The 21758-nt window shown below is 40.1% G+C and overlaps 1 protein-coding gene and 1 long non-coding RNA gene across 2 annotated transcripts; one reads left to right on the top strand and one right to left on the bottom strand.

The window, feature by feature from the left end:
• Positions 1-239: 239 nt before the first annotated feature.
• Positions 240-21403, top strand: srms (src-related kinase lacking C-terminal regulatory tyrosine and N-terminal myristylation sites). Its single transcript, XM_023393051.2, has 8 exons — positions 240-1144; positions 4389-4510; positions 6511-6677; positions 11735-11882; positions 13012-13170; positions 15243-15424; positions 17176-17332; positions 18595-21403. The coding sequence occupies exons 1-8, from the start codon at positions 765-767 to the stop codon at positions 18792-18794; spliced, it is 1515 nt and encodes a 504-aa protein (XP_023248819.1). The 5' UTR covers positions 240-764; the 3' UTR covers positions 18795-21403.
• Positions 7596-9381, bottom strand: LOC147817628 (uncharacterized). Its single transcript, XR_015436194.1, has 2 exons — positions 9103-9381; positions 7596-8863 (listed from the first exon to the last, which is right to left on the bottom strand). It is a non-coding gene; the product is annotated as an uncharacterized LOC147817628 (long non-coding RNA).
• Positions 21404-21758: the final 355 nt, after the last annotated feature.

Genomic DNA, 21758 nt, shown 5'->3' on the forward strand with positions numbered 1-21758 from the left:
TTTATCACATAAAATGATAAACACAACAGAAAAGACTAGAAGCCGACACACTGAGTGTTAATCAAACAGTCATTTACTCCACCAGACTGACCTTCAGCCAAATTTAGTTTGAGCGAAAACACCCGCCCTCATTGTTTTCTCTCTCTCTCTCTCTCTCTCTCTCTCTCTCTCTCTCTCTCTCTCTCTCTCTCTCTCTCTCTCTCTCCCATTAGTATCTGTCTGTACGCAGGTGTGTGAGCGGCAGGGGGGTGTGCCGAGCGCCAAACCCAAACTTTCTTACGCACCGCGCTGCCGCCTCACTCTCACCTTTCCCCTCGGCGGATATTTACACCTGAGCATCAGCGGCTGCAGCATTTTCTCCAGTGATTACAGTGGATTAACATATCCCTCGGGAGCCATGCTCTCACATTCTCGGTTCATCTTGGGTCGCGCCGCCGAGTCCTTGCAGGGAACCGATCCGACTTGGATGGCCTCCATTCCCGTTTCCGCATTCCCGCAGCCGCCGTGCGCACTGCAGGCGCGGAGCTAAGATCAGTGATCTCAACAGAAAAAACCGGTTCCTCCGGCTAATCTACCCAACTATTGCTGGTGGTGCAGAATGTTTCTAGCCAGAGGAAGAGAGGGGAACCGGAGGACTGAGCGGCTGGTGACTGTCGGCTGGAAAAGGCCGTTTTCAGCGGACTGATAAAGCCTGAAGCGCGTCTCGTTGATCGGTGTCATAATAAAGCCTGGAATAAACCCACCGGGCTCCTTCATGTCCCGGGATGGAGAGTTGCTGCCGTTCATGTATGCCGTGTTTAAGCCGGCTGTGGAACTGGATATGGCCCGACTTCCGCTACCCAAACGTCCCCAACCACAACCATGTAATCGCCAACCCGGCGGCGCATGCGGCGGAGATCCGCACCGTGTCCGGCGAAATCCGCGTCCCGTCGCCCAAGAAGCGGCCGGTGCAGCTGTACGCGGCGCTCTTCGACTTCGTGGCCCGCAGCGACGACGAGCTGACGGTGAAGGAGGGGGACAAGCTGTCGGTGATCGAGAAGCGGGGGGAGTACGTGCTGGCCAAGAAGCTGACCGGGTCTTTGGAGTCCGGACTGATCCCGGCGAACTACGTGGCTCTGCTGCAGGACGAGTTCGCCAAACACAAGTGAGTGTTCAAAAACATCAACATTCCTCCGCTTTTATTCAGACCGTTTAGTCCCACAGCTGCTCCCGGTGTCCTGGTGTCACCTGATCCTCTGGTGCTGATGTGGGATCTAGACTTTAATCTGCTGTTTGGTGAGTCACAAACATCAGTTGAATCAAAAGTAACCCTCTATATTTAAAGACTGACAGTAAAATCAAGACATGGTGATAAATCCTTTTATTTGTGAGACTTGGAGAAGTTTCCTCCAAAGCTGCGACATGTGGAGATGAGAGCTGACAGCTGAAGGAGCTTTGACCTCTGGGCTGTGAAAGACTTAAAAGTGATGATGATCAAAATTTCACTGAACTGGTGAAGCCACCACTGAACACTGAATACAAAGATGAGACGATTAATCGATTTAATTAACTAAATAAATAATCAAAAGAGAAATACAAAACATTTGCAGGCTCCAGCTTCTCTCATGTGGTGATTTTCAGTCTCTCTTTGTAAAGTGAATCTTTACTGAGACAAAACAAAACATTTGAAAATGTCAATCTGACAGTTTATCCATGATTAATTGATCAATAGGGAAAATAATCTGCAGACAGCTCACACATTAGTTCAGATTATTGAAAATACCATTTGAAGTGTAAAAGTTTAGCAGAAACCTCATGAGATAAATGATGTATTCTGACCTGAAGTGACTCATTTTGACTTAATAGATTTCTGACAGTTTACGGTTCATTTTCTCTGATAAGTACCGAGTTAATTTAATCTATTAACTCCACTGACAGAAAATGAACAGGCAGCCTATTGATAACTGAGAAAGCAAAAATCTGCTGGTTCCAGCTTCTCTCACGTAAATGTTTTTGGGTTTTCTTTGTTCTCCATCATATTTAACTGTTGTCAGACAGGACAAACAGTTTGAATGTCAACTTAGAATATTTCTTATTGGTAATTGATAATTGTGGTCAATAAGATAAGAAACGTCCACCACAGTTTCCTAAAGCACATGTTGACACATGCAGGTTCCTTGTTTTGTCTGACCAACAGTCTGAAACCCACAGATATTCAATTTATCATCATAGAGGACAAAGAAAAGCAAAAATATTCACATCACCCTTTGATTATAAAATGACTTCAATTACTTATGAAATTAGTGGCACAGTAATTGTCTGCTGATCGACTAATCGATTGATCGTCTCAGCTCTGATTCTAATCTCAAAACCTAAAAACTGAACTCCTGGTGTTCAAAGCAGAGTTGAACACAAATGTTTGGAGGTGAAAGGAGCAGCCTCTGCTGCTGCTGCTGAACCCAGGCTGGAGCTAAATGTAGCTGAGAGGCTGCATGTGGTCACCGCTCTGCAGCTGCAGGTCCTCCATTATTCATCCAGCCTGCAGGGAGTCATCATGTTTCAGCCGAGCTCTCTCTCCAAGGTTGACCTCACTTTCTGTTTTCATGTTGCTGACCCGACACTGAGTCCACACGTCCGACTGTCCTCAAACACACCACTGAGACTGAGGAACACAGCACGAGAACAACAGCAGCATCACTGACTCTTCATAAGAGTGTTGAAGCTTTATAACGCGTCACAATGAGGAACGTACATTAGAGACACTAACTTAGTCATTTATAATAAAAAAATTAAAAAAAAACCCTGCTGCTGGTCTCAGTGGTGAGTTTACACTGACCTCACTCTGCATTATCGCCTGCACCATCACTCTGACGTCCCTGAAGGCAGCAATATTTACAGCTGCTTCACAAACCATTCAGACCCCTGCACTTTTTATTGTAGGGCTGAACGACAGGCAAAAAAAAAATCATATTGCGATTATCATACGAGTCTGAATTCAGTTGAAATGGTCATTTCCATTTAATTTTCCCTGAAAATAATATAAAAATGATGATGATGTGATTTGTGTTGGATCTTGCACCAAACAAGCCTGTTCCCTTACATCTGGAGAAAATGATTTATAGGCCGGGGCGTCTCTATCGCACCACGGCATTTATAGTTTGTTGTGACACATTTTATCTTTATCAAAAAAAATTTGAAACTAATATGATTTGGATATTGCACTAAACCATATTGAGATTTCATTAATATTTTTGATTAATTGTTCAGGCCTATTTTATTGTGTTGTATTTTTAATTATTAATGGATAAATTAGCCTTTTTCTGTGCATCAATCTACACTCAGTAATCTGTGATTACAAAGTGAAAACATGTTTTGGATTTTTATTAGATAATAATGTCTTCATTAAATTTGCAAAACTATGCAACTGATTTAAAATTGAGATTTTAGGTTTTGATTTTAGATGAATTTTCAACATGAGTTATTTAACGTAGCCCTGGGGCCACAGGGTTTTCAAGGGAATGGCAATTTAATCCATTTGAAATGACAACAAACAATAACAATAAAATGTAAAAAAGTGAAGGGGTCTGATACTTCCTGTAGCTACTGTGTCTTTATTGTTAAATTTCAGATAAGTTTTTAAAACTTTATTATTTCTATAGTCTTTTTAAACAAAAGGGAGTATAAAATAAATGTGCTGGGTTTTGGAATCTACAGGAAGGAGCAAATTAGGTGAATTACACCCAGGCTTATTTGTCTGAAATAAATAAAAAAAAAAAAAAAAATTTACCATTAAACCTCCCTCACAGTAGTTTTATATTCTTATTGTTATCTGAAATATATCACGACAGTAGTTCTGGTGTCTAAAGCCTTTCACTCTGTCCTCTCTCCTGCTTCTTTGAGTCATTGCTGCCTGTCGGTTTCAGCGAAACCTGTGCGTCATGGAGAGCGGCTCCGCCCTTCGCTGATAATACAAAGTAAATAAAGGTCTGGTTCTGATATGTGAGCAAACAGGCAGGACTCAAAAACAAAAACAAAAACACTGTAACTGTGAGAGACGTCTTCACTGACTTAATGTCCCCTGGAATATTCTCTTCTGTCTTCAGCACTGGATTCCCTGGGAAATGGCTCATGACATGTTCACAGTCAGTTTAAAACAGTCGTAAATGTAGGTTGTTAAAACCTGTTGCTCTTACTGACCGGACCAGTTGGTAAAAGTGTGTGTGTGTGTGTGTGTGTGTGTGTGTGTGTGTGTGTGCGTGTGCGTGTGTGTGCGCGCGTGCGTGTGCGCGTGTGCGTGTGCGCGTGCGTGTGTGTGCGTGTGCTTCTGAATGTATGCTTGCACATGTAACACATTCTTCTCTCTCTCTCTCTCCTCATCCTCTCTGTGTGTCCCTCTCCTCTCTGATCAGGTGGTACTATGGCAACATAAACCGAGTGAAAGCTGAAAAGCTGCTTCTGGCTTCCCAAAACAAAGATGGCTCCTTCCTGGTTCGCATCAGTGAGAGTCACAGCGATGAGTACACAATCTCCGGTAAGCAGCACCACCACTCACACACTGACGTCTCCATTCTCAGCAGTGACCTCTGACCTTACCCAGCCCCTTCCTGCCTTCATACCTGGTTCCCCTTCATCCTGTCCTCTTCATCAAACCTTCCTTCAGACCAGGATTCACACTTTTTATTTCCTTCTTGTTTTGTTTCTTTGTAGTTTGTAACTACAGACAACGTGGATGAAGGAACATTTGTTTGTCAATAAGTAGTTAATTCAACCTTGTGTTAATATATATACTGTGTGTGTGTGTGTGTGTGTGTGTGTGTGTGTGTGTGTGTGTGTGTGTGTGTGTGGAAGAGATGAGGTATGGTAGTAATATTTTTTCACTTTTGAGCAGGCGAGCTGTTTCCTCTTGATTTAAGTCTTTATGCTAAGCTAAGCTAATTACAGACACTGACATGATATTGAGTCCAATCGTCTCCTCTAACTTTCAAAAAGAAAGCAAATACGAATGTTCCCAAAGTGTTGAAATATTCCTTTAGTAAACTGTATTATTGCGCTACATGTTTGGGACATGTTTGTTTTCTCATGTTTGCTCAGGTTTTGTGGAGTGTTTCAGGAGAGAGCAGTGGCTCATCTTCTCTAGCAGTAACCTACATTTTAAAGCCAACACTTTTAAAGGGAATCAGCCCACAGCCAGTTTTCTAATGGACCCGCATGGTGTCAGGAGATGTGTGTGATTTGTGACTGTTATTACACCTCCAGCCCTCTCTCTGGTCCTCGTTGCTTTGTCCTTTTTCTTGTCTTTTTGTCCTCTGGCGTTGCCCTCTTCTACGTCTGCATCTTTTCCTCTACATCCTTTCATTGACTGATCCTTCCTCTACCTCTCTATTCTCCCTCCTCCCCACCCCCTCTTCTTCAAGGTCCTTTGGGTCCCAGGGGGAAAATGCTGCAGTTGGACGTTTAATTTTCACTGCTATTCCACCTGAAATATGCATCATCAGTACTCTGTGTGCGTATGGGCCTGAGTGTGAAGGCAGAGCAGAGCACACCTTCAGTTACTCTGGTTTATGGCACAATTACACACATTTCCCTCTGATTTACTGTCTCTGACATTCACATGTTCACGTTCATGCAGAGTAATTATAGCGTTTATGGTTTTTATCTACTGTTTCACACGTTTATTTGTATGTTGCAGACAGTATCTAACTTGTGTTTAGCCTCAGTTTCCCATGAGGCAAAGACAAGACTTCATGCAGTTGCCGCTTCTTTCAAATTATTTGAATCATAGTATAAGCTTGTATGTATAAGTGAAAACTGGTGACCCTTACGTTTAACTCGGTGAGTTTATCTCAGGTCAGGTTTGTAGGACGTGTCTTGTGTGCCTGTTTTTCTGCTCTGACTGTTTTTTACATTCACATGGTGGCTTTAAATAAAGCTTAAAATAGAGTCAGTGGCAACAGGATAGTCTTATTGGTGAAGTTGAAAATCCCTGTGTTGTAACTGAGAAAATACAGATCAAATAACCTGTAAAACCTACTTTTCCATTGCATTCAGTTGTTTATAATATATAGTTCATCTTGCCTTAATGCTGACTGGTCTTTATGATGAACATGTTTCTGTCTGTATGTGTTGCCGGAAACAGTTCTTACATTAGACTGGCAGTTCCCCCTTTTTCTCTTAAAGTGAACATACAAATATCCAAAGAGACACTAACAAACAAGAGGGTAAGATCAGGAACGTACCGCCCTTCCCGCTGAGCCTGGTTGTGTACGAAAGCTTTGATGATATTTTGTGTGTTTGCATTGAAGCGTAGTGTGCAGCAGATGTTATGATCTTCATCAGATGTCTAGGTGGTTTTATGTTTCAGTAAGAAACAGGTCAGAACTACACTGACATATAATCACTGAAATGCTTTTGAAACATCTACATGTGTGATATAGTGTGAGCAGTCATGAATGGAAAGACATTGTTTATTGACTCTGTGCATTTTGAAACATACAACATTTGATGACAGTGACTCTCCTCTCCCTCCTGCAGCCCGCAGTGAGGGGAAAGTGTACCACTTCAGGATCCAGCGCTCCACCATCGGTGCGTACTTCGTCTCAGATAAGATCTCCTTCGCCACGCTGGGAGAGCTCATCTCCTACTACCAGAAAACCCCCCGCAGCCTGGGGGTGCTGCTGGAGGAGCCCTGCGCCCAGCAGGTAGGACAGAGACACAAAAACACAATGTTTTTACTTCTATTCTTGTGAGGACCTGAATGGACACGATGCTTTTCCTCACTAACTTTAAATCTGCATTATGCAGTATTTGATTTAACAATGGATCAAATGACCGAGTGACTCCTTCCGTATTACTCAAAGTGATGAAACTACAGAGCATTATTGTTTTGGTTCCCTCTCAGCGCTTTCATCAAGCTTGTTATCGTTCACACGGGTACCTGATAAACTCTCTGTCCACTTCCTGCTCAGCAGCAAACAGCACAGACACACAGTTAGAGGGCAGATGATGGACACAGTGCAGAATCAAAAAATGTGCCTTTGGGTAATAATAAAGCGCCAGACGTTTCCCTCAGCAGTTGGTAAAAGAGAGTGAATATTGGACTCAGATTTTTCAGTTGGCCAGAACCACGACTCCATATTAATACTGCTACATGTCCGGTATGTTCACCGGCTGCTCTCTGACTGTGTTTGTGGCTGTAGTGGACGGTGCCTTTTTACAGATGTTTCTCTGAACACGACGCTATGAGAACAGAGAGAGGGAACCAGAACAGTGAGGACTGATAAACAGTGAGCTGAAACTCTCTGTAAAGCTGCAGACTCAGCTGATAATTCACTACCAGAGACACGTTTCATCACTTGATCCACTTATTATATAAGCATTGATTTTATAGCTGCTTTAAACTGATCATCTATATGTAACGGGTCCTCACAAAGATAAAAGTACAGTTACACATGACACACAATCATCCACTCACGCAGCATGTTCATGTATGTAAATATGTGGTTGTGATGCACTTGTGAGTTTTGATTAGATTCTGAATGTAAAATCTGACAGTTTTCTGTCACAAGTACACACACACACACACACACGACTAACATTTACAAAACAGGTGTTAAACATTTATAAGGTAAGATGATAACTTTATTGATTCCAGGTAGAGGAATTACATGTTACAGCAGCAAAAATAAACATCCATAAATGCACCGTGAGCACACTTCAAACAGGAAGTAGCTATAAGCTCTTCAGCAGATGTTTAACGCTGCCAAATTGTGAACAAACACAAGCTAAATAAACAGGGTGGACGTTTTAGTGAGAGTTTTTCAAAGTCGGATGAGCTACACTGTCAGCTTAAGGTTTGGTTTCCTGGGTAAAAACTCACCTGTGCTTTAACTCACTTAACTGGACTCTGTTGCCAACCTCAGATACATCGTACTGTGGTTACAGATTCTGTTAATGTAACATCAGAACATGAGCGTTTTGGGCATTTGAATTTGACTCACCAATAGTGATTCACCAGTCCAGCAACCTGTACGAAGCCTCTCCTTGTCCGGCTGATGTTGACATGCAATGATAAGTGGTTCACCTCGGCAACTTGCTGTATTAATGTACTGCCTTCTATCACTCTGCTCTTTAGCTTGCAGAAATTCAACAGCAGAAATTAGCATTGCTGTATTTTACAATAAAAAAACCAGCAGTCAATAATGACTCAGTAGCTTCAGGCTAACAGTTCCCACTGATGCTGATAATTCAAGTCAATATTCAGGCAACAGAAGCTCCAGTCTTAATGTGCAGAATCCCAGTATCTGTTCATCTGAGCGGCTTTTGTCTCAAACAAAGCTCCTGAACTCCTTTCTGTTGTTGCTGCAGGAATTTAATGAGCGTCGTCTCATGCTCTTTATGCATAAATAATACCGAGAGGCAAATATATATACAGTATTTGGAGTGTAATTAAACGGAGAATAAAATATTTGGAGCACTTTTAGAATAAAATTGCGTATCCGTGCTGTAATTACATGCGTTATCTCTGCACTGCAGCTTAAATTAAAGCCCTAGCGGGCTGGATTCTTTATTCATGGCTCATCAGTTGGAGCCCGGCGGGAGACGACAGAGCAGAGCTCACCGAGGTTTCTCACTATCTGGAGACTTTTCACTGCGAAATGACAAACCACCATGTATTACATATACAGAGTGATGTTTAAGGATAAATGGATATTTTGTAACATTTAGAGATATGAGACACGAGCATCGAGTTTCAGCTTCTCCCGCAAGAATAAAAATGTTTGAGAAGACAAAAGCTTATCTATCAGAGGCCACAGTCAGTGACTCCTCCTCTTCTCTCTTCCCTTCCAGCAGAGGCTGTGAGTCTGAGGCCACGGACACACTGAGGCTGAAACACACAAACATATCATATGCACACAAGCAAATACAAAACACAGACTCAGCACATGTGCAGAGGCTCTTGTAATTATAACCTCTATCTCATAATCAGGTGTTAAACCGCAGGCCTATTCTGTGACCTCAATATTGCCTCTGCAGGAGACCTGAAATTTATCAGACTTTATTGCATGCTTTTCTTTCATAGCTTTTTTCCAAGTGAGTCCATTATATTCAGACAGTGTCACAAACCTTAACAAGCTTGGATGCATTTCAGATGCATGACTTTGTATCCATGAAGCATCCTGCACTGGTGAAGCTGCACCTGCAGGAACCGTGAACAAGGTCTAATGATTTCTGGCTAATGTTGACATACAGCACTAACAATATTATCATCCATATCTATAAGGTTAAAGCCAGGTTTCATCCAAATGTAGCAAAGATTTGACCAACTTTTGAGAAAACAGAAATTGCAAATGAATGAATCCACCATTATGCAAATATTAGGAGCCGCTTCATCGAGATAAACAGTTAATTAAACAGTTCATTTTCCAGTCAGGTGCCATTAATCGACTGCAGGAGAAGAGGGAGCAACAAGACGATGTAATTAAAAGATCACCAGTCAAACCTCTAATGATGGAAAACATGATATAAATATGAAGCAACGTGCTTCTGCACATATTCTTTCATGTTAGCATGAAAACAATACAGTACACACACGAGAAGCTAGCTGTAGCTGTGAATGAGAACAAGGAAAATATACAAACACTTACATTTTGTATCAATCATTTAACTTTTTTTAAGTTCAACTATTTCATAAACTTTTATAGATATTAATAAAACAGCTATTACCATAAATAATTTATTAATTATATCCAAATATTGATTTTTATCTGTGCCATTTGCATTTCATGACTGTGCTGCAGCTCAGGAGAGGTGAACATTTTACACAGTTTACTTGTTATTGTCTCTAGTTCCATCTTTAAATCTCCAAACATCATCTCAGCTCACTGTTGTTGTGTTAATCTTATTCCTGAATATTATATTTAGGATTGTAAAATCACACTGTGCAGGATCTATTGTACAAGTTCAGTTTTTTTGTAAATCCATAATTTATTTAAATGTTTTCTCTCCTCGTTCTTTGTTGCAGCTTCACTGGATCATTTACGGCCTCACACACAAGAATAAATCTGCTTTTAGGAAATCAGAGGTTCAGGCATTTAGACATCTTTAAATGTTTCTACCAGTTAAATGTTCTGCCACTGAAATGAGCCACTAACTGCACTTTCAATCACTTTTTATCGACTTGGCTCAACATCTTGTTCCCGGCATTTACGCAGCGAAGCGAAATGGTCAATAAAAAGTGATGTGGCGTGGTTTGTGGTCTGAAGTCTGATTCATCTGTCAGCCTTGTGTTGCTAAAAGCAGATTTATCCTGTGTGTTTAAACACCCAATAAACTGATCAGTGGACTGTGTTAAAGCACGTTTTAATTAAGTGGGATTACGAAAACAATCTGCCTAATCTCCATGCTGCCATAATTTGATGGGAAAACCTGCTACAAACTGAAAGTATTTAAAGACGTAATTATTCACAGTGATGGACTGAGGTGCAGCAGGAGCCTGAGACTCAATGTCTTTTGTTTCAGTTTGAATTTCCTTTTTTATTTCACTTTGTTTTTGGACGATGTGGTTGCAGTTTTTTTTACACACACACTGTTGTGTTGTTCTGTGTTGTCGCAGCTTCAGCAGCAAAGAGACACTAAACCTCATTGATCTGTTTGAATGTGTTTAAGCAACGATGCTGAGGCAACACACAGTTGACCAACAAGATGTGTGTCACTTTTTTTAATCCATATAGATGAACTTGATCTGTAGCATTTTATTTCTATATGAGTGATGTCCGATTGTTAATTTATTAATCATGTCTTATGATCTTATTTAACCAATCGTTTCATTGATCTGTTCATTTCATGTCATGTTTACCAAAGCACTTGATCAATAGAACAAAATATTTTGTAGCATCTGATTGTTAAAGACAATAAATTTGTCATAAAAAAAAAATATGAATTAGTTTGCATTCATTCATTCACTCATTCATCTTTCACCCACCTGACACCATCCTCTTCATCTGTCATTACATCACCACAAAGACAATCTGCATGTGCATCAAACCTGAAAAAAGAGAATAAGACAAAGTCACAAATAAATAAAAACGTAAAACATTTATTTTTTCATTTCATCATCATGGTTCAGGTTTTTTCTGTCTGTTGTTAAAGTAGATTAAATTTATCTGAATAGAAAAATTTACTTACTTTGCATCAGGAAGAAATAAACAAGGTTTCTAGCTGCATCTTCTGTCATCTTGATTTCCTGAATCACACAACCTGCATTCAAGAAAGACACAGTAAATAAAGTCAGAAAACAACAATCAGTGTTGAGGGAAAGTGTCCAGAATATGTTATTTAATACTCATTTTTAATCCACAATCAAAGAAGCATGTTGCTGTCATTAAAAGCCAATTTTCAGCTCCGTCAGTCTGATAGGAAATTTTGAAAAAGCCTAGTTTCCAGTGAACATCCTGGCTCTGCCCTGCAGTCGCTCCGATGTCAGACAGGAATCAAGTAAATTCTGCAACTAAGCAACTCTCACATTTTCACACAGTCCAGCCTATTTCTGACTCAGCACCTTGTATTGTGCTGTGTCAGGACTTTTTGTACAACTGATACATCAAACAATATTTCAGCTGCACAGACCTTCAGTGTCAACACAATTGTGTTGGCTTTGTCACAGTGTGCATCTCTGCAGCATCATCTGTCCCACTTGTTTTGAAGTGTTGTGATGAATGTGACAGCTGTCTGGACTCACCCTGTCGTCTCTGTGCAGCGGGAACTGTTCGACATGGAGCCGTGGGAGAGACCTCGAGAGGAGTTCAAGCTCCACAAGAAGCTGGGAGAGGGACACTTCGGAGAGGTGTGGGAAGCTCTGTGGACCACAGAGAACAAGAGGGTAGCCATAAAGATGCTGAAACAAGGTACGAGTGCAGGGAGAAACTGTCAAGTCAATCAATGATGTGAAATACGGATTATCTAAAGATTAAATGAGGAGTTTTCTTCTAAACAAAGTTATGTTTACATTCAGTGTTTCTCACCAGAACACATTGTGTTTATTCATGACGTCTAACACAAAAGTCATACAAACAAAAGAAATTGTACTTAAGGACCCTGTGACTTCTTTGTGGAGTCGCTGGCTGTGTGATGTTGGCTGAGGTCAGAGGTGAGGAACCAGAAAGGGTTTTAAGTCTGTGTGCAGAGCAACAACAGCCCTGCAGAAGAAACACAATGGGCTGCACTGACGTGAGTGTGTTCCTCCAGCTGCTGCTGAGAAGATAAAATTTGAACCAGCAACTCCGGTTTAATGTTTATCAGATTGTGATGCACTTAGCAGCAGTTTGTATTTCTATGAGTCAGGATTTTACAGCTTAGTAAAGTTACCATGGCAGCAATTATTTGTTTTTCTGCCCGACACTTGTAAGGTAGACAGGAGAATTAGCCCAATGCGACACATGATATAAAGTGTCCTAGCTGGTATGCGGACGTTTTTCATTCGGGCTCAGAGCCTGAAACTAAAAATAAAACAGATGGAGGGATGGACAAAAACATGATGAGAGGAGCGGAGAGTAGTGATGACGCTGAAGTATTTCAGTATCAAATGGAGGGAGGGATGTGGTTATAAATTTTGAATGGACAGAGAAGGGGAGGTGGAGAGGATTAAAAGTTTGAAGAAAAGCTGCTTGAAAAAGTTTTTAGAGTTTTCTAACACTAGTAAAACTGCAGAGCAATGTTTTGGTTAAATCTTGGCTCGTGCATGTGTGTGACATGAGGTCAGCGAGACTGAGCACATTGCTGCTGACAGTTTTATGCTAGCAAGTAAATATAAATGGTATAAAACACCGATATAAACATGCAGGTTTAAAATATTAACAAAATTGACTTTGAAAAATTACGTTTTATGATGAGGAACAGAACATAAACAGAACCGGTGAGATCACCTTTAATCTCACTAAGACAGTCCCCTTTTTTATTGCAGTGAACAGATAGACAACCAAGGTAATCAGATAAAGGATATGTTCACCAAGGTTTCTGTTTCTCCTCCTCCTCCAGAGGACACAAAGCAGGACGAGTTTGTGAAGGAGGTTCAGGCGCTGAAGAGCCTCCATCACCCGAAACTGATCCAGCTGTTGGCCATGTGCTCCAGAGGAGAGCCGGTCTACATCGTGACTGAACTCATGAGCAAAGGAAGCCTCAAGTCCTACCTCGCCTGTGAGCGACACACCACACACACACACACACACACACACACACCACACACACACACACACCACACACACCCACACAAATAAACATGTTTGGGTCACACACATACCTGAGCCAGAGTCACAAAAGTTAAAATGTCATCTGCTGATAAATCAGGTCCTTATCAACTTCCTGTTTCTAAACATCCCACAGATACTGTCTAAAAGATGACGCTGTAAGAGCTTTAGAACAGAGGATTAATTTAGCTTCTCTCAGGTTCTCGGCAGAATTTCATTCGAAACCTCAGACGTTTTTTTGGAAAGGCCTCTGAAACAGTATTTAGGTCAAGTGACGTTAAATCTCTTCGCCTCAAATCCAAAGCAAATGGAATTATAATCTGCGTTCTGGCAGAGAAATATTGTTCTGATGTTTCACAAAAGGCTCTAATCACAAGGAGTCTTAGTGAGCAAGTGTGAGGGGTTTGACTCGGATATTTCTCATAGCAGCAGATGGTCTTTATTCCTCCTGCTGTGTGTGTGTGTGTGTGTGTGCGCGCGCACGTCGTTACTGTACTTATCTGCCTTCTGCACACAATTAGCTTCACTAATACCTTCACTACTGTACTTCACTGAAAGCCTTCACATGTAGAGGGAAATATAAATGTTTTTTTGGTCAATCATATTTCCTCCTCACCTCTGCAGAAAAAGGACCTGCAGTCACTATCAGCCTCCTGTGTGACAGTAACAATGGAAATAGCAGAACTGTTTCTATTGTTGTCGCACGCTTTCACTTGCAAATCATATCCTTAGCAACCACTTCAGCGCTACAGCTGATTATTGCCAGTAGGAGAAGAACAATGTAATCAAATGCTTTGCCTTGACATCCATGTGTTTATCAGCACTGCAGTAAACATTCAGCTTCATGAGAGTCATTCACTCCTGAAACGTGACCTCTGTTAGAACCAGAGAGAAATTTGACGCTCATTCAAACTAATAAAACACTCTGGGAACGGTTGCACAAAACACCTTAAGTTTTCTACTTAAGTACGACAAGGTTTTATTTCTCCTTTGCTGAGGGAGTGTTGCTATTTCTAACTCCAACTCTAAATGGTCGGACAAACTGACTGCCGATCAAACCTGTAATGTAAACTCCATCCCTCATCGTTAAGGGTGTCTCCTGCTGGTCCTGGTCCTTGTGGAACACCCTTCTTGGGTTGCGTTCATTTTCTTCATTTATCGTCATAAACTCAGCCATGTTGCAATTAAGATGGTCGGAGGTACCTTTACTTTTTTTCCTTCAGTAAAACCATTGCACAAAAGACAAAAACTGATTTGATTCCTTAAGTATAAGACTAAGATAAGGAGAAAAACTTAAACCCCTCAGTGAACATTTTAAGGAAACCTTAAGGATGAAACTTGAGGGTGTTTTGTGTCTGTACTGTAGCACTGAACATGCAGTTAGTTATTTAAAAGGGATACACTCCCTGTGTTTTCCAGTTTCATGTAATGTAAGAAAAAACAAAATAATGCAAAAGTACAAGGAAAGTGATACATAATTCACTTGATTGTTGTCTACCTGCTCACCGGGCTGTTTATCAAATCCTTCATATTTTCTGAGCACTGAACCAAAAAAATATTCCAGAGCAATAAAAACTCTTTGACTTGGATCAAATACTTTGTCAGACTCTCAATCTTATTTATTGATTCTCTGATGACATATTACCTGGTTTAATCTAATGTATTTCGAAAAATATGTTGAATGGCTGCTTTGCGTTATCAAAAAGTGTGATATTGTCTTGTAGTAACATCACTGATTTGTCAAAGATTATTTTGGTTTACACTGCAGAATGACTTGATCTCCTCTGTTTCAATCAACGCTATAGACTGGGATACAATTTACTAACTCAAAAAATGGTGGATTTAGTTTTATATTTGACTTATTTTGTGAAGTAAAAAAACATTTGTAGAAAGGCCTGTTTCTAATTTCGTTGGTTGGGTATCTGTATCAAAACTTGGTTTATTAAAACTTCAAATCTCACTAACACACACCTGCTCATTTATAAAACATGACCTCACATAACCGATGCTGTGTGTTCTCAGCTGCTGAAGGCCAGGTGCTGACATCAGCTCACCTGATCTACATGGGCAGTCAGATTGCGGAGGGCATGGCCTACCTGGAGGACAGGAACATCGTCCACAGAGACCTGGCTGCCAGGAACATCCTGGTGGGAGACGATCTGGTCTGCAAGGTGGCCGACTTTGGACTGGCTCGTATTATTAAGGTAAAGAGGGAGGGGTGTGTGCCTGTGTGTGAGAGATAGAGAGAGAGGGAGAGGTTATATTTGTTGTTTCATCTGTCAAGAACCATTTTCTTATTTTAGAATAACGCTAGTTGTTTATCTGTCTTCTTTTTAAATATGTATAGTGTGCTTTGTTGTTCCTATGTAAACTCATATATAGTTAATATACCACTCTTCCCTCCCTCTGTCAGTTCTGTGTAATGTGTAAAAGTAACAGCTGCAGCGCTCATCATAAAACAGATTAAATATTTTATTCATTCAGAGCTTCTAAAGACTTCAGATTGATAGATAGATACTTTATTTATTGCCTAGGGGAAATTCATGAGTACTACAATAGTTTGGAAAGAGACAGCTTAAATGTTCTGTGTTCCATTTAAACATGAATACATCATTAACTCAGTACTTGTGAGACAACAGTATTTACTGTAAATAAATCAAACTGTCCCTGCTGAATTTTATCTGGTAAACACAGTTTTTATTTTGCACGAAATACACAAGTTATCTAGTTTTCCTCTGGCTGTTGTGTAACTTTTTTTTTTTTTTTTCTTCAAGTATAGTATGATCATCTGGATGCTAGTTTTGGACATTAAGACTTAACATATTTGCATGCATCTAGCTGATGGTGTTAAAAGTCTGATATTTTCCCTTTTTTCCTGTTTTATTTCAAGTGTTGATCCATAACAAGATTTATTTGTGGTTTTAAAAACCAAAAACCATCTCAGTGTAGTTTTACATCTCCTCTCTCAGGCTTCTCTCTGAAGCTCTAGTAAAAACAGGTCAGTGAGCCAATCAGAGAAGAGGAGGCTCTGAGCCTCTCTTCTGATTGGCTCACTGCTATATTTTCATTCAATCACTCAGAAAACAGATTTCAGGTAAACACTCAGAGAAACCAAATCCTGCAAGGTTGGATGGTGGGTCGAGGTGGGCGGGGCTTGGGGCATGGCTGAGGGTGGTGACTGCTTTGTTGTCACATCACAAAGTTACAGAAGTCCTGACGGCTCGTTTTAAGGCTCAGTTTCTGAATACAGGCTGTGAGCATTTCTCTGTGCACTGAGCGATTTGACACTTCCACTTATCAAAATAGAATCTAGACCTGCTTTATAATCAAACAACACATGGACATCTACCTTTAGACAATATGGGATCTTTAAATCTGTTCAGAGCTGTTGCACACATTAAAAAAACATTTAATTACACTTGCTGCTCATTGTCATTTACAGACACAGAAGGCAGCTATTTTCATTAAAAAAAAATAATAATAATAATAATGATAAATCCACTGGTCACTTCCTGCTCAGCAGCAAACAGCAGACAGACACAGAGAGAAGCTGGTGAACATAGTGGAGCATAAGCAGCTAAAAATCCAAATATTTCCCTCAGGAGCTGGTGGATATCAAAAACACAGGTGAAAGAATAAAGGTATTGGTCTCCTAATGAAACACTGCTGTGTGTCTGCTGAATGTGTGAATACCACTGTTTGCTAACACATTAGCCATATCGACGACAACATCACATCTTTCCTGTAGTTTCAGTGACCTAATTTGAAGGATGTGGAAAGTTATGGGCTTCAGCTTAAAGTAAATCTAGGGTGTAAATAAGAAGAAAAGCTTTCTGATGGGGGTTCATGGGAAATGTAGTCTTAAATTGAAGAAACACAAAAGGCTATAAAGTCCTCAGTTAAAGGTCTAGTGTGCTTATATATCTTTTTAACCCTATACATTCTCGTTCCTCAGGACAGTGTTTATACAGCTAGTCGAAACACAAAGATCCCAGTGCGGTGGACGGCACCTGAGGCGGCGATCTACCAGAGGTTCTCTGTGAAATCAGATGTTTGGTCGTTTGGCGTGCTGCTGTATGAGATGATGTCACGTGGCAAAATGCCTTATGAAGGTACAGAGTTAACTGTTATATCTTACATATATAGAAACTACTGCTATACTATAACAGTATCTATACAACTATATAAACTGATGTTTTTTGTAGAAAATTGACTCAAGTGTGTTAATCTGTTTATTAACGACTACTCTACACAACTCTCGCTGCAGCATGATGGATGTTTGTGTACTGCTGCAGTATTATTCTGTTAGTGAAATGATGTGAATGGAAATTGCACTTGTGTATATCCAAATGGGCAAGCTTATGATATTTTCTTTTTAAATGTTGGGACATGTAAATGCTTGCTTCTTATCTCTTCATCCTCTCTTTTATCTTATTTTATCTTTTTATTTTGCTTAATATGGATACACTGTGAATTGAAAAAATATAATTGAGCCTGTGCCAGAGTGTATTGTTGAATTTGTTTGGTAGTGACCAAGATGAAATTCAAGACTTGCACAAGATGTGTTGCAGCTCAATTTAACACAGAAGGAGGAGATTTTAAAGGGGGAAGCTGGTGATATTCTACTTTTTCTCCCATGAGAGGCCCATCAGTGAATGTCTCTGACTAACAAATATTGTGTGTTTATCCAAAGCATGATATATCTTCGTCATCTGAGCCATTGTGCTCCATTGTTGTTCAAAAACTATTAAAGTACAGCAGTGAGCCACACTGTTGCGCTGGGTGACATCCTAGTATGAACACAGACGCCTTAGTTTATTTTGATTCAATCCCTGCTGCCAGAAATACTCACTAGAGTATCAAATGTGGATTAATCCACCACTGAGAATAGTCCCCAACAAATACATGTTTGCTAAAAAAAAAAACTAAAAAAAAATACAGACCAGCTGTTTTAGGAAATTGCTTTTTTAATGAAAATAAAAACTATATATATATATATATTTATTTATTTATTTATTTATGACCCATTTTTAATCTTTTCATTGGATTTCTTGACTATAGGAAAAGTATTGGGTAATTCCAGCCTTATCATTTAAGTACTTCTTAAATCCATGACTGATCATAACATGAACTTTCTGGACTCTATGTGTTGCAAGAGTAATGTTTACTTTACCTGTCAAAGGTGAGCTCTTGCAGCCGGTCTTGATCTTATCATAGTTGTGGTTACGGTTCTCTGCACAGTGGAATACTCTGAACACCATTTATTTTCTGCATGTAAAAGAAAAGGTAAAAAAATGACTAGACTCCTCCAATGCTGATGCTTTTTTTTTTTTTTTTTTTTTTTTTTTTTTTTTTTTTTTTAAATCTTCTTTAGGAAAAAGCAACAAGGAGGTGTTGGATCTGCTGTCATCAGGGTTTCGGCTGCCCTGTCCAACCCGCTGTCCTCAGAACATTTACCGTATCATGATGGACTGCTGGGCGGCTGAGCCCTCCAAGAGACCGTCCTTCCACGCCCTGCACAGCCAGTTGGATTCAATCTATGCCAGGATATATTTCAAGACCATAGAGGTATAGAAAGAGGGAGACACTTAGAGGTTATGAATGGTGCAAGATCAGATCCTCTGCAACTGGTCTTTGACGGACGGATGGGACTACAAAAATGAAGGAGGACGGAAAGGGGAAAGAGAAATATCCAGGAATATTCTCCTCCCCTGTGCAATACACTTCCACAAGAGGGTACATGTACTTTAAAAACACCAAGGTGTGAAAGGACAGAGGGACAAAGAGCATCTGAAATGGAAATACACAAGATCGAGAGGTGATGGAGAAGATGATCGCCAAATCAAATAAGAAAGAGAACTGAGCAGGAAAATGAGGAGTACTCAGTTCTTTTTAGGCTAAAAGACGAGAATGACTGAAAACAGCCTGAGAAAGGTGTGTAAATACACTCCTTAACACTAAAACCCTCAGCACATTCACAGCACCAACTGTTTTTAATTTTATACCCCTCTGTGTTTTATAAATAATATTTTGTTACTTATGTATGTGCCATGTCTATGTATGCACACTTTGTAATGTTCTGAAATCACAGGTCAGGGCTTATCTAATCACCTGTCTTGATTTTGCAAAGCCAGAGCTAAAATTGAGGTTATGTGCAATAATGAAATGTTTTCAGCCATGCTAGGGGCCTGATGCTGGGGATGCTGATGTCAGTCGGTCTGTAGGTCAAACATTTAGAGAAAGATCTTGTGATTGATTGGATGGATTGCCATGATGTTTGGTACAGAGCTTCATGATCCCCAAAGGGTGAATCTAACAACTTTTGGGATCCTGTTACTTTTGCATCTAGCACCAACATCAGAGTTTCCTCTTGCCCATTTTAGTTTTTGAGGTGCAGTGTCTTATTATGACCTTCAGCTTTAACTGGACTGAGGTCAAAGGAAAGGTACAACTTCACAGCCGGTATGGACAGGAGGAATGAATGCAGCCACCAATAACTTCCTTTAAAAGAATATTTTCAGTTATATGCTTTTTCAAGCTCTTGCTGAAAGTTAGATGAGAAGTTTGATACTAGGGCTGCACAATTAATCAAAATATAATCAATATCGCAATATGGACGGATGCAATAACCAAATCACAGGAGCTTGAATTTCTTTAATTAAGGTAAAATGTGTCAAGTTGTTGTGCACTGTTAGCACCATAAGCGTTGTGACGCTACAGAGAGTTTACAAAGCTCCCCAGCTTACAAAACGTGTTCTCCAGACGTTTGTTTGGTACAAGAACCAACAAAAAACACATCATGTAAAAATAGCCATTCCAACTGAAATCCTAATCACAATATCTGCAAAGATAATTGCAATATGATTTGAATATCGTGCAGCCCTACTTGATACCACCCTTATGTCTCTACGTTAACTAGGGAACCAGAGCCAGGATCCTATTAGCCTAGCAAAGAGGAAGGAGCTAGCCTGGTTCTGTCACCTGTAAAGCCAATTAATTGTTTTATCGAATTTGCTTAACATATAATCAAACAGAAATATAAATACAACAATTTCACAGGTAATTAAGTACTTTGACTATTTCTTGGTGACCGGCAGCTGTGCGCTTCTGACTGGAGTCTCTCTTTATTTCACGTACAGACATGAGAGTGATATCAATAACTCCTGGTAAGAGAGTGGACAAGAATGTTTCCCGAAATGAAAACAAACTGTTGCTTTAATGCCAACAAGCACGCTAACTAGCACACATGCTAAGGTTAGCAGCTTAGCAATGTACAACACGGAAAAAGTAAAAATACATAGCCCGTCTTGCATGTTAACACTGAGCAAATACAGTAACTAATGTGGAGAATCTTAACCCTAACCCCAATCCCTGTTCTGATTTATGTGAAAAATTACTGTAGCACCCCCCTCAGGACAAACTTTTGTCCCACTACTTTTTTCTGTATTTTTCATCCATCCACCAGTTCTGTCTCCTGGCTTCATGGGGCCCCTAGCGTGGCTATTCACTGTTCGTCCTGTTATTAACCACAAGCATTAAGTATTTTGCTCAGCCCACCTTCTGTTACAGGGATTTGAGAAGGTTTTGGCAACATTTTACATATCCAATATATCTGGATACCAGTGTCTGTAGAATAGTATGGAAATTGTTTTTATCCTCCTGTGATACATTTAACTGTGGTTGCCAGTGCTTGAGAAGCCAGTGGGCCATGGTGCCATGTGTGCAGGCCTTAAGTTATTAAAGCTCTTCTGCAGGCCCACAGTAAAGGCCAGTTACAACTAGAGTGCTAATGTTTACACTACAGACTCTGTACACACACTAAACTACAAAATATGGACAGTAAAAACTACAAAAATGAACAAGAAGGCAAAAAAAAAAGAAAAAAAGAAAAAAGAAGACCTGCACAGTGAATCAGCCATATCCAGAGGACTCTGAGGGGGTGGGGAGTGGGATGTCTGCACCACAAAATTGTACAACAATGTTGCAATGCCATGCAATGCAATTTAAGAACAATGCAACTTTGGTCTTTTATGCATGAAATTTAAAGAAGACAAAGCCAAGTTCAGGAAACTTGAGCCATAATCACAAAATCACAAGATTGAGTTTTGTGTTTTGGCTGTGTGCCATCAGGTACCAAACACCAGTTGTGCAAAGAATAAAGTATTTTAAGTATTGTTTTGAAATGTGTCTGTGATGTTTTTTGTTTTTTTTTTTAAATCATAACAGCTATTGTCTTAGTTATGTGCTTACAAAGAGGCAGGTAGGAGGGCAAAGAACATCTTGACAGTACCAGATCATTTAGCAGTAGGTGGAAAAGCCCTTAAAGCTGCAAATGACAAGGAATAATTTCCAAGTGCACTTTTAAAAGAAAAGTTTTTAATTCTAATTTGCATGGAGCAGCATTGCTACCAGACACTGAGTGAGAGGAGCTGCCAGCTGATCAGAAAGAAAAAGAAAAGCCTCTTGGTAATCCTTTCGTCTGTTTTTTAAACAGCCCATATCAGTGGTTTTGCAGGCTTGTTATCTACAAGCCTGTAT

The sequence above is a fragment of the Seriola lalandi genome, unplaced genomic scaffold (assembly GCF_002814215.2).
Source record: "Seriola lalandi dorsalis isolate HSWRI2012SDOR001 ecotype SW California unplaced genomic scaffold, Sedor1 jcf7180002054927, whole genome shotgun sequence".
NCBI classification, from domain to species: Eukaryota; Metazoa; Chordata; class Actinopteri; order Carangiformes; family Carangidae; genus Seriola; species Seriola lalandi.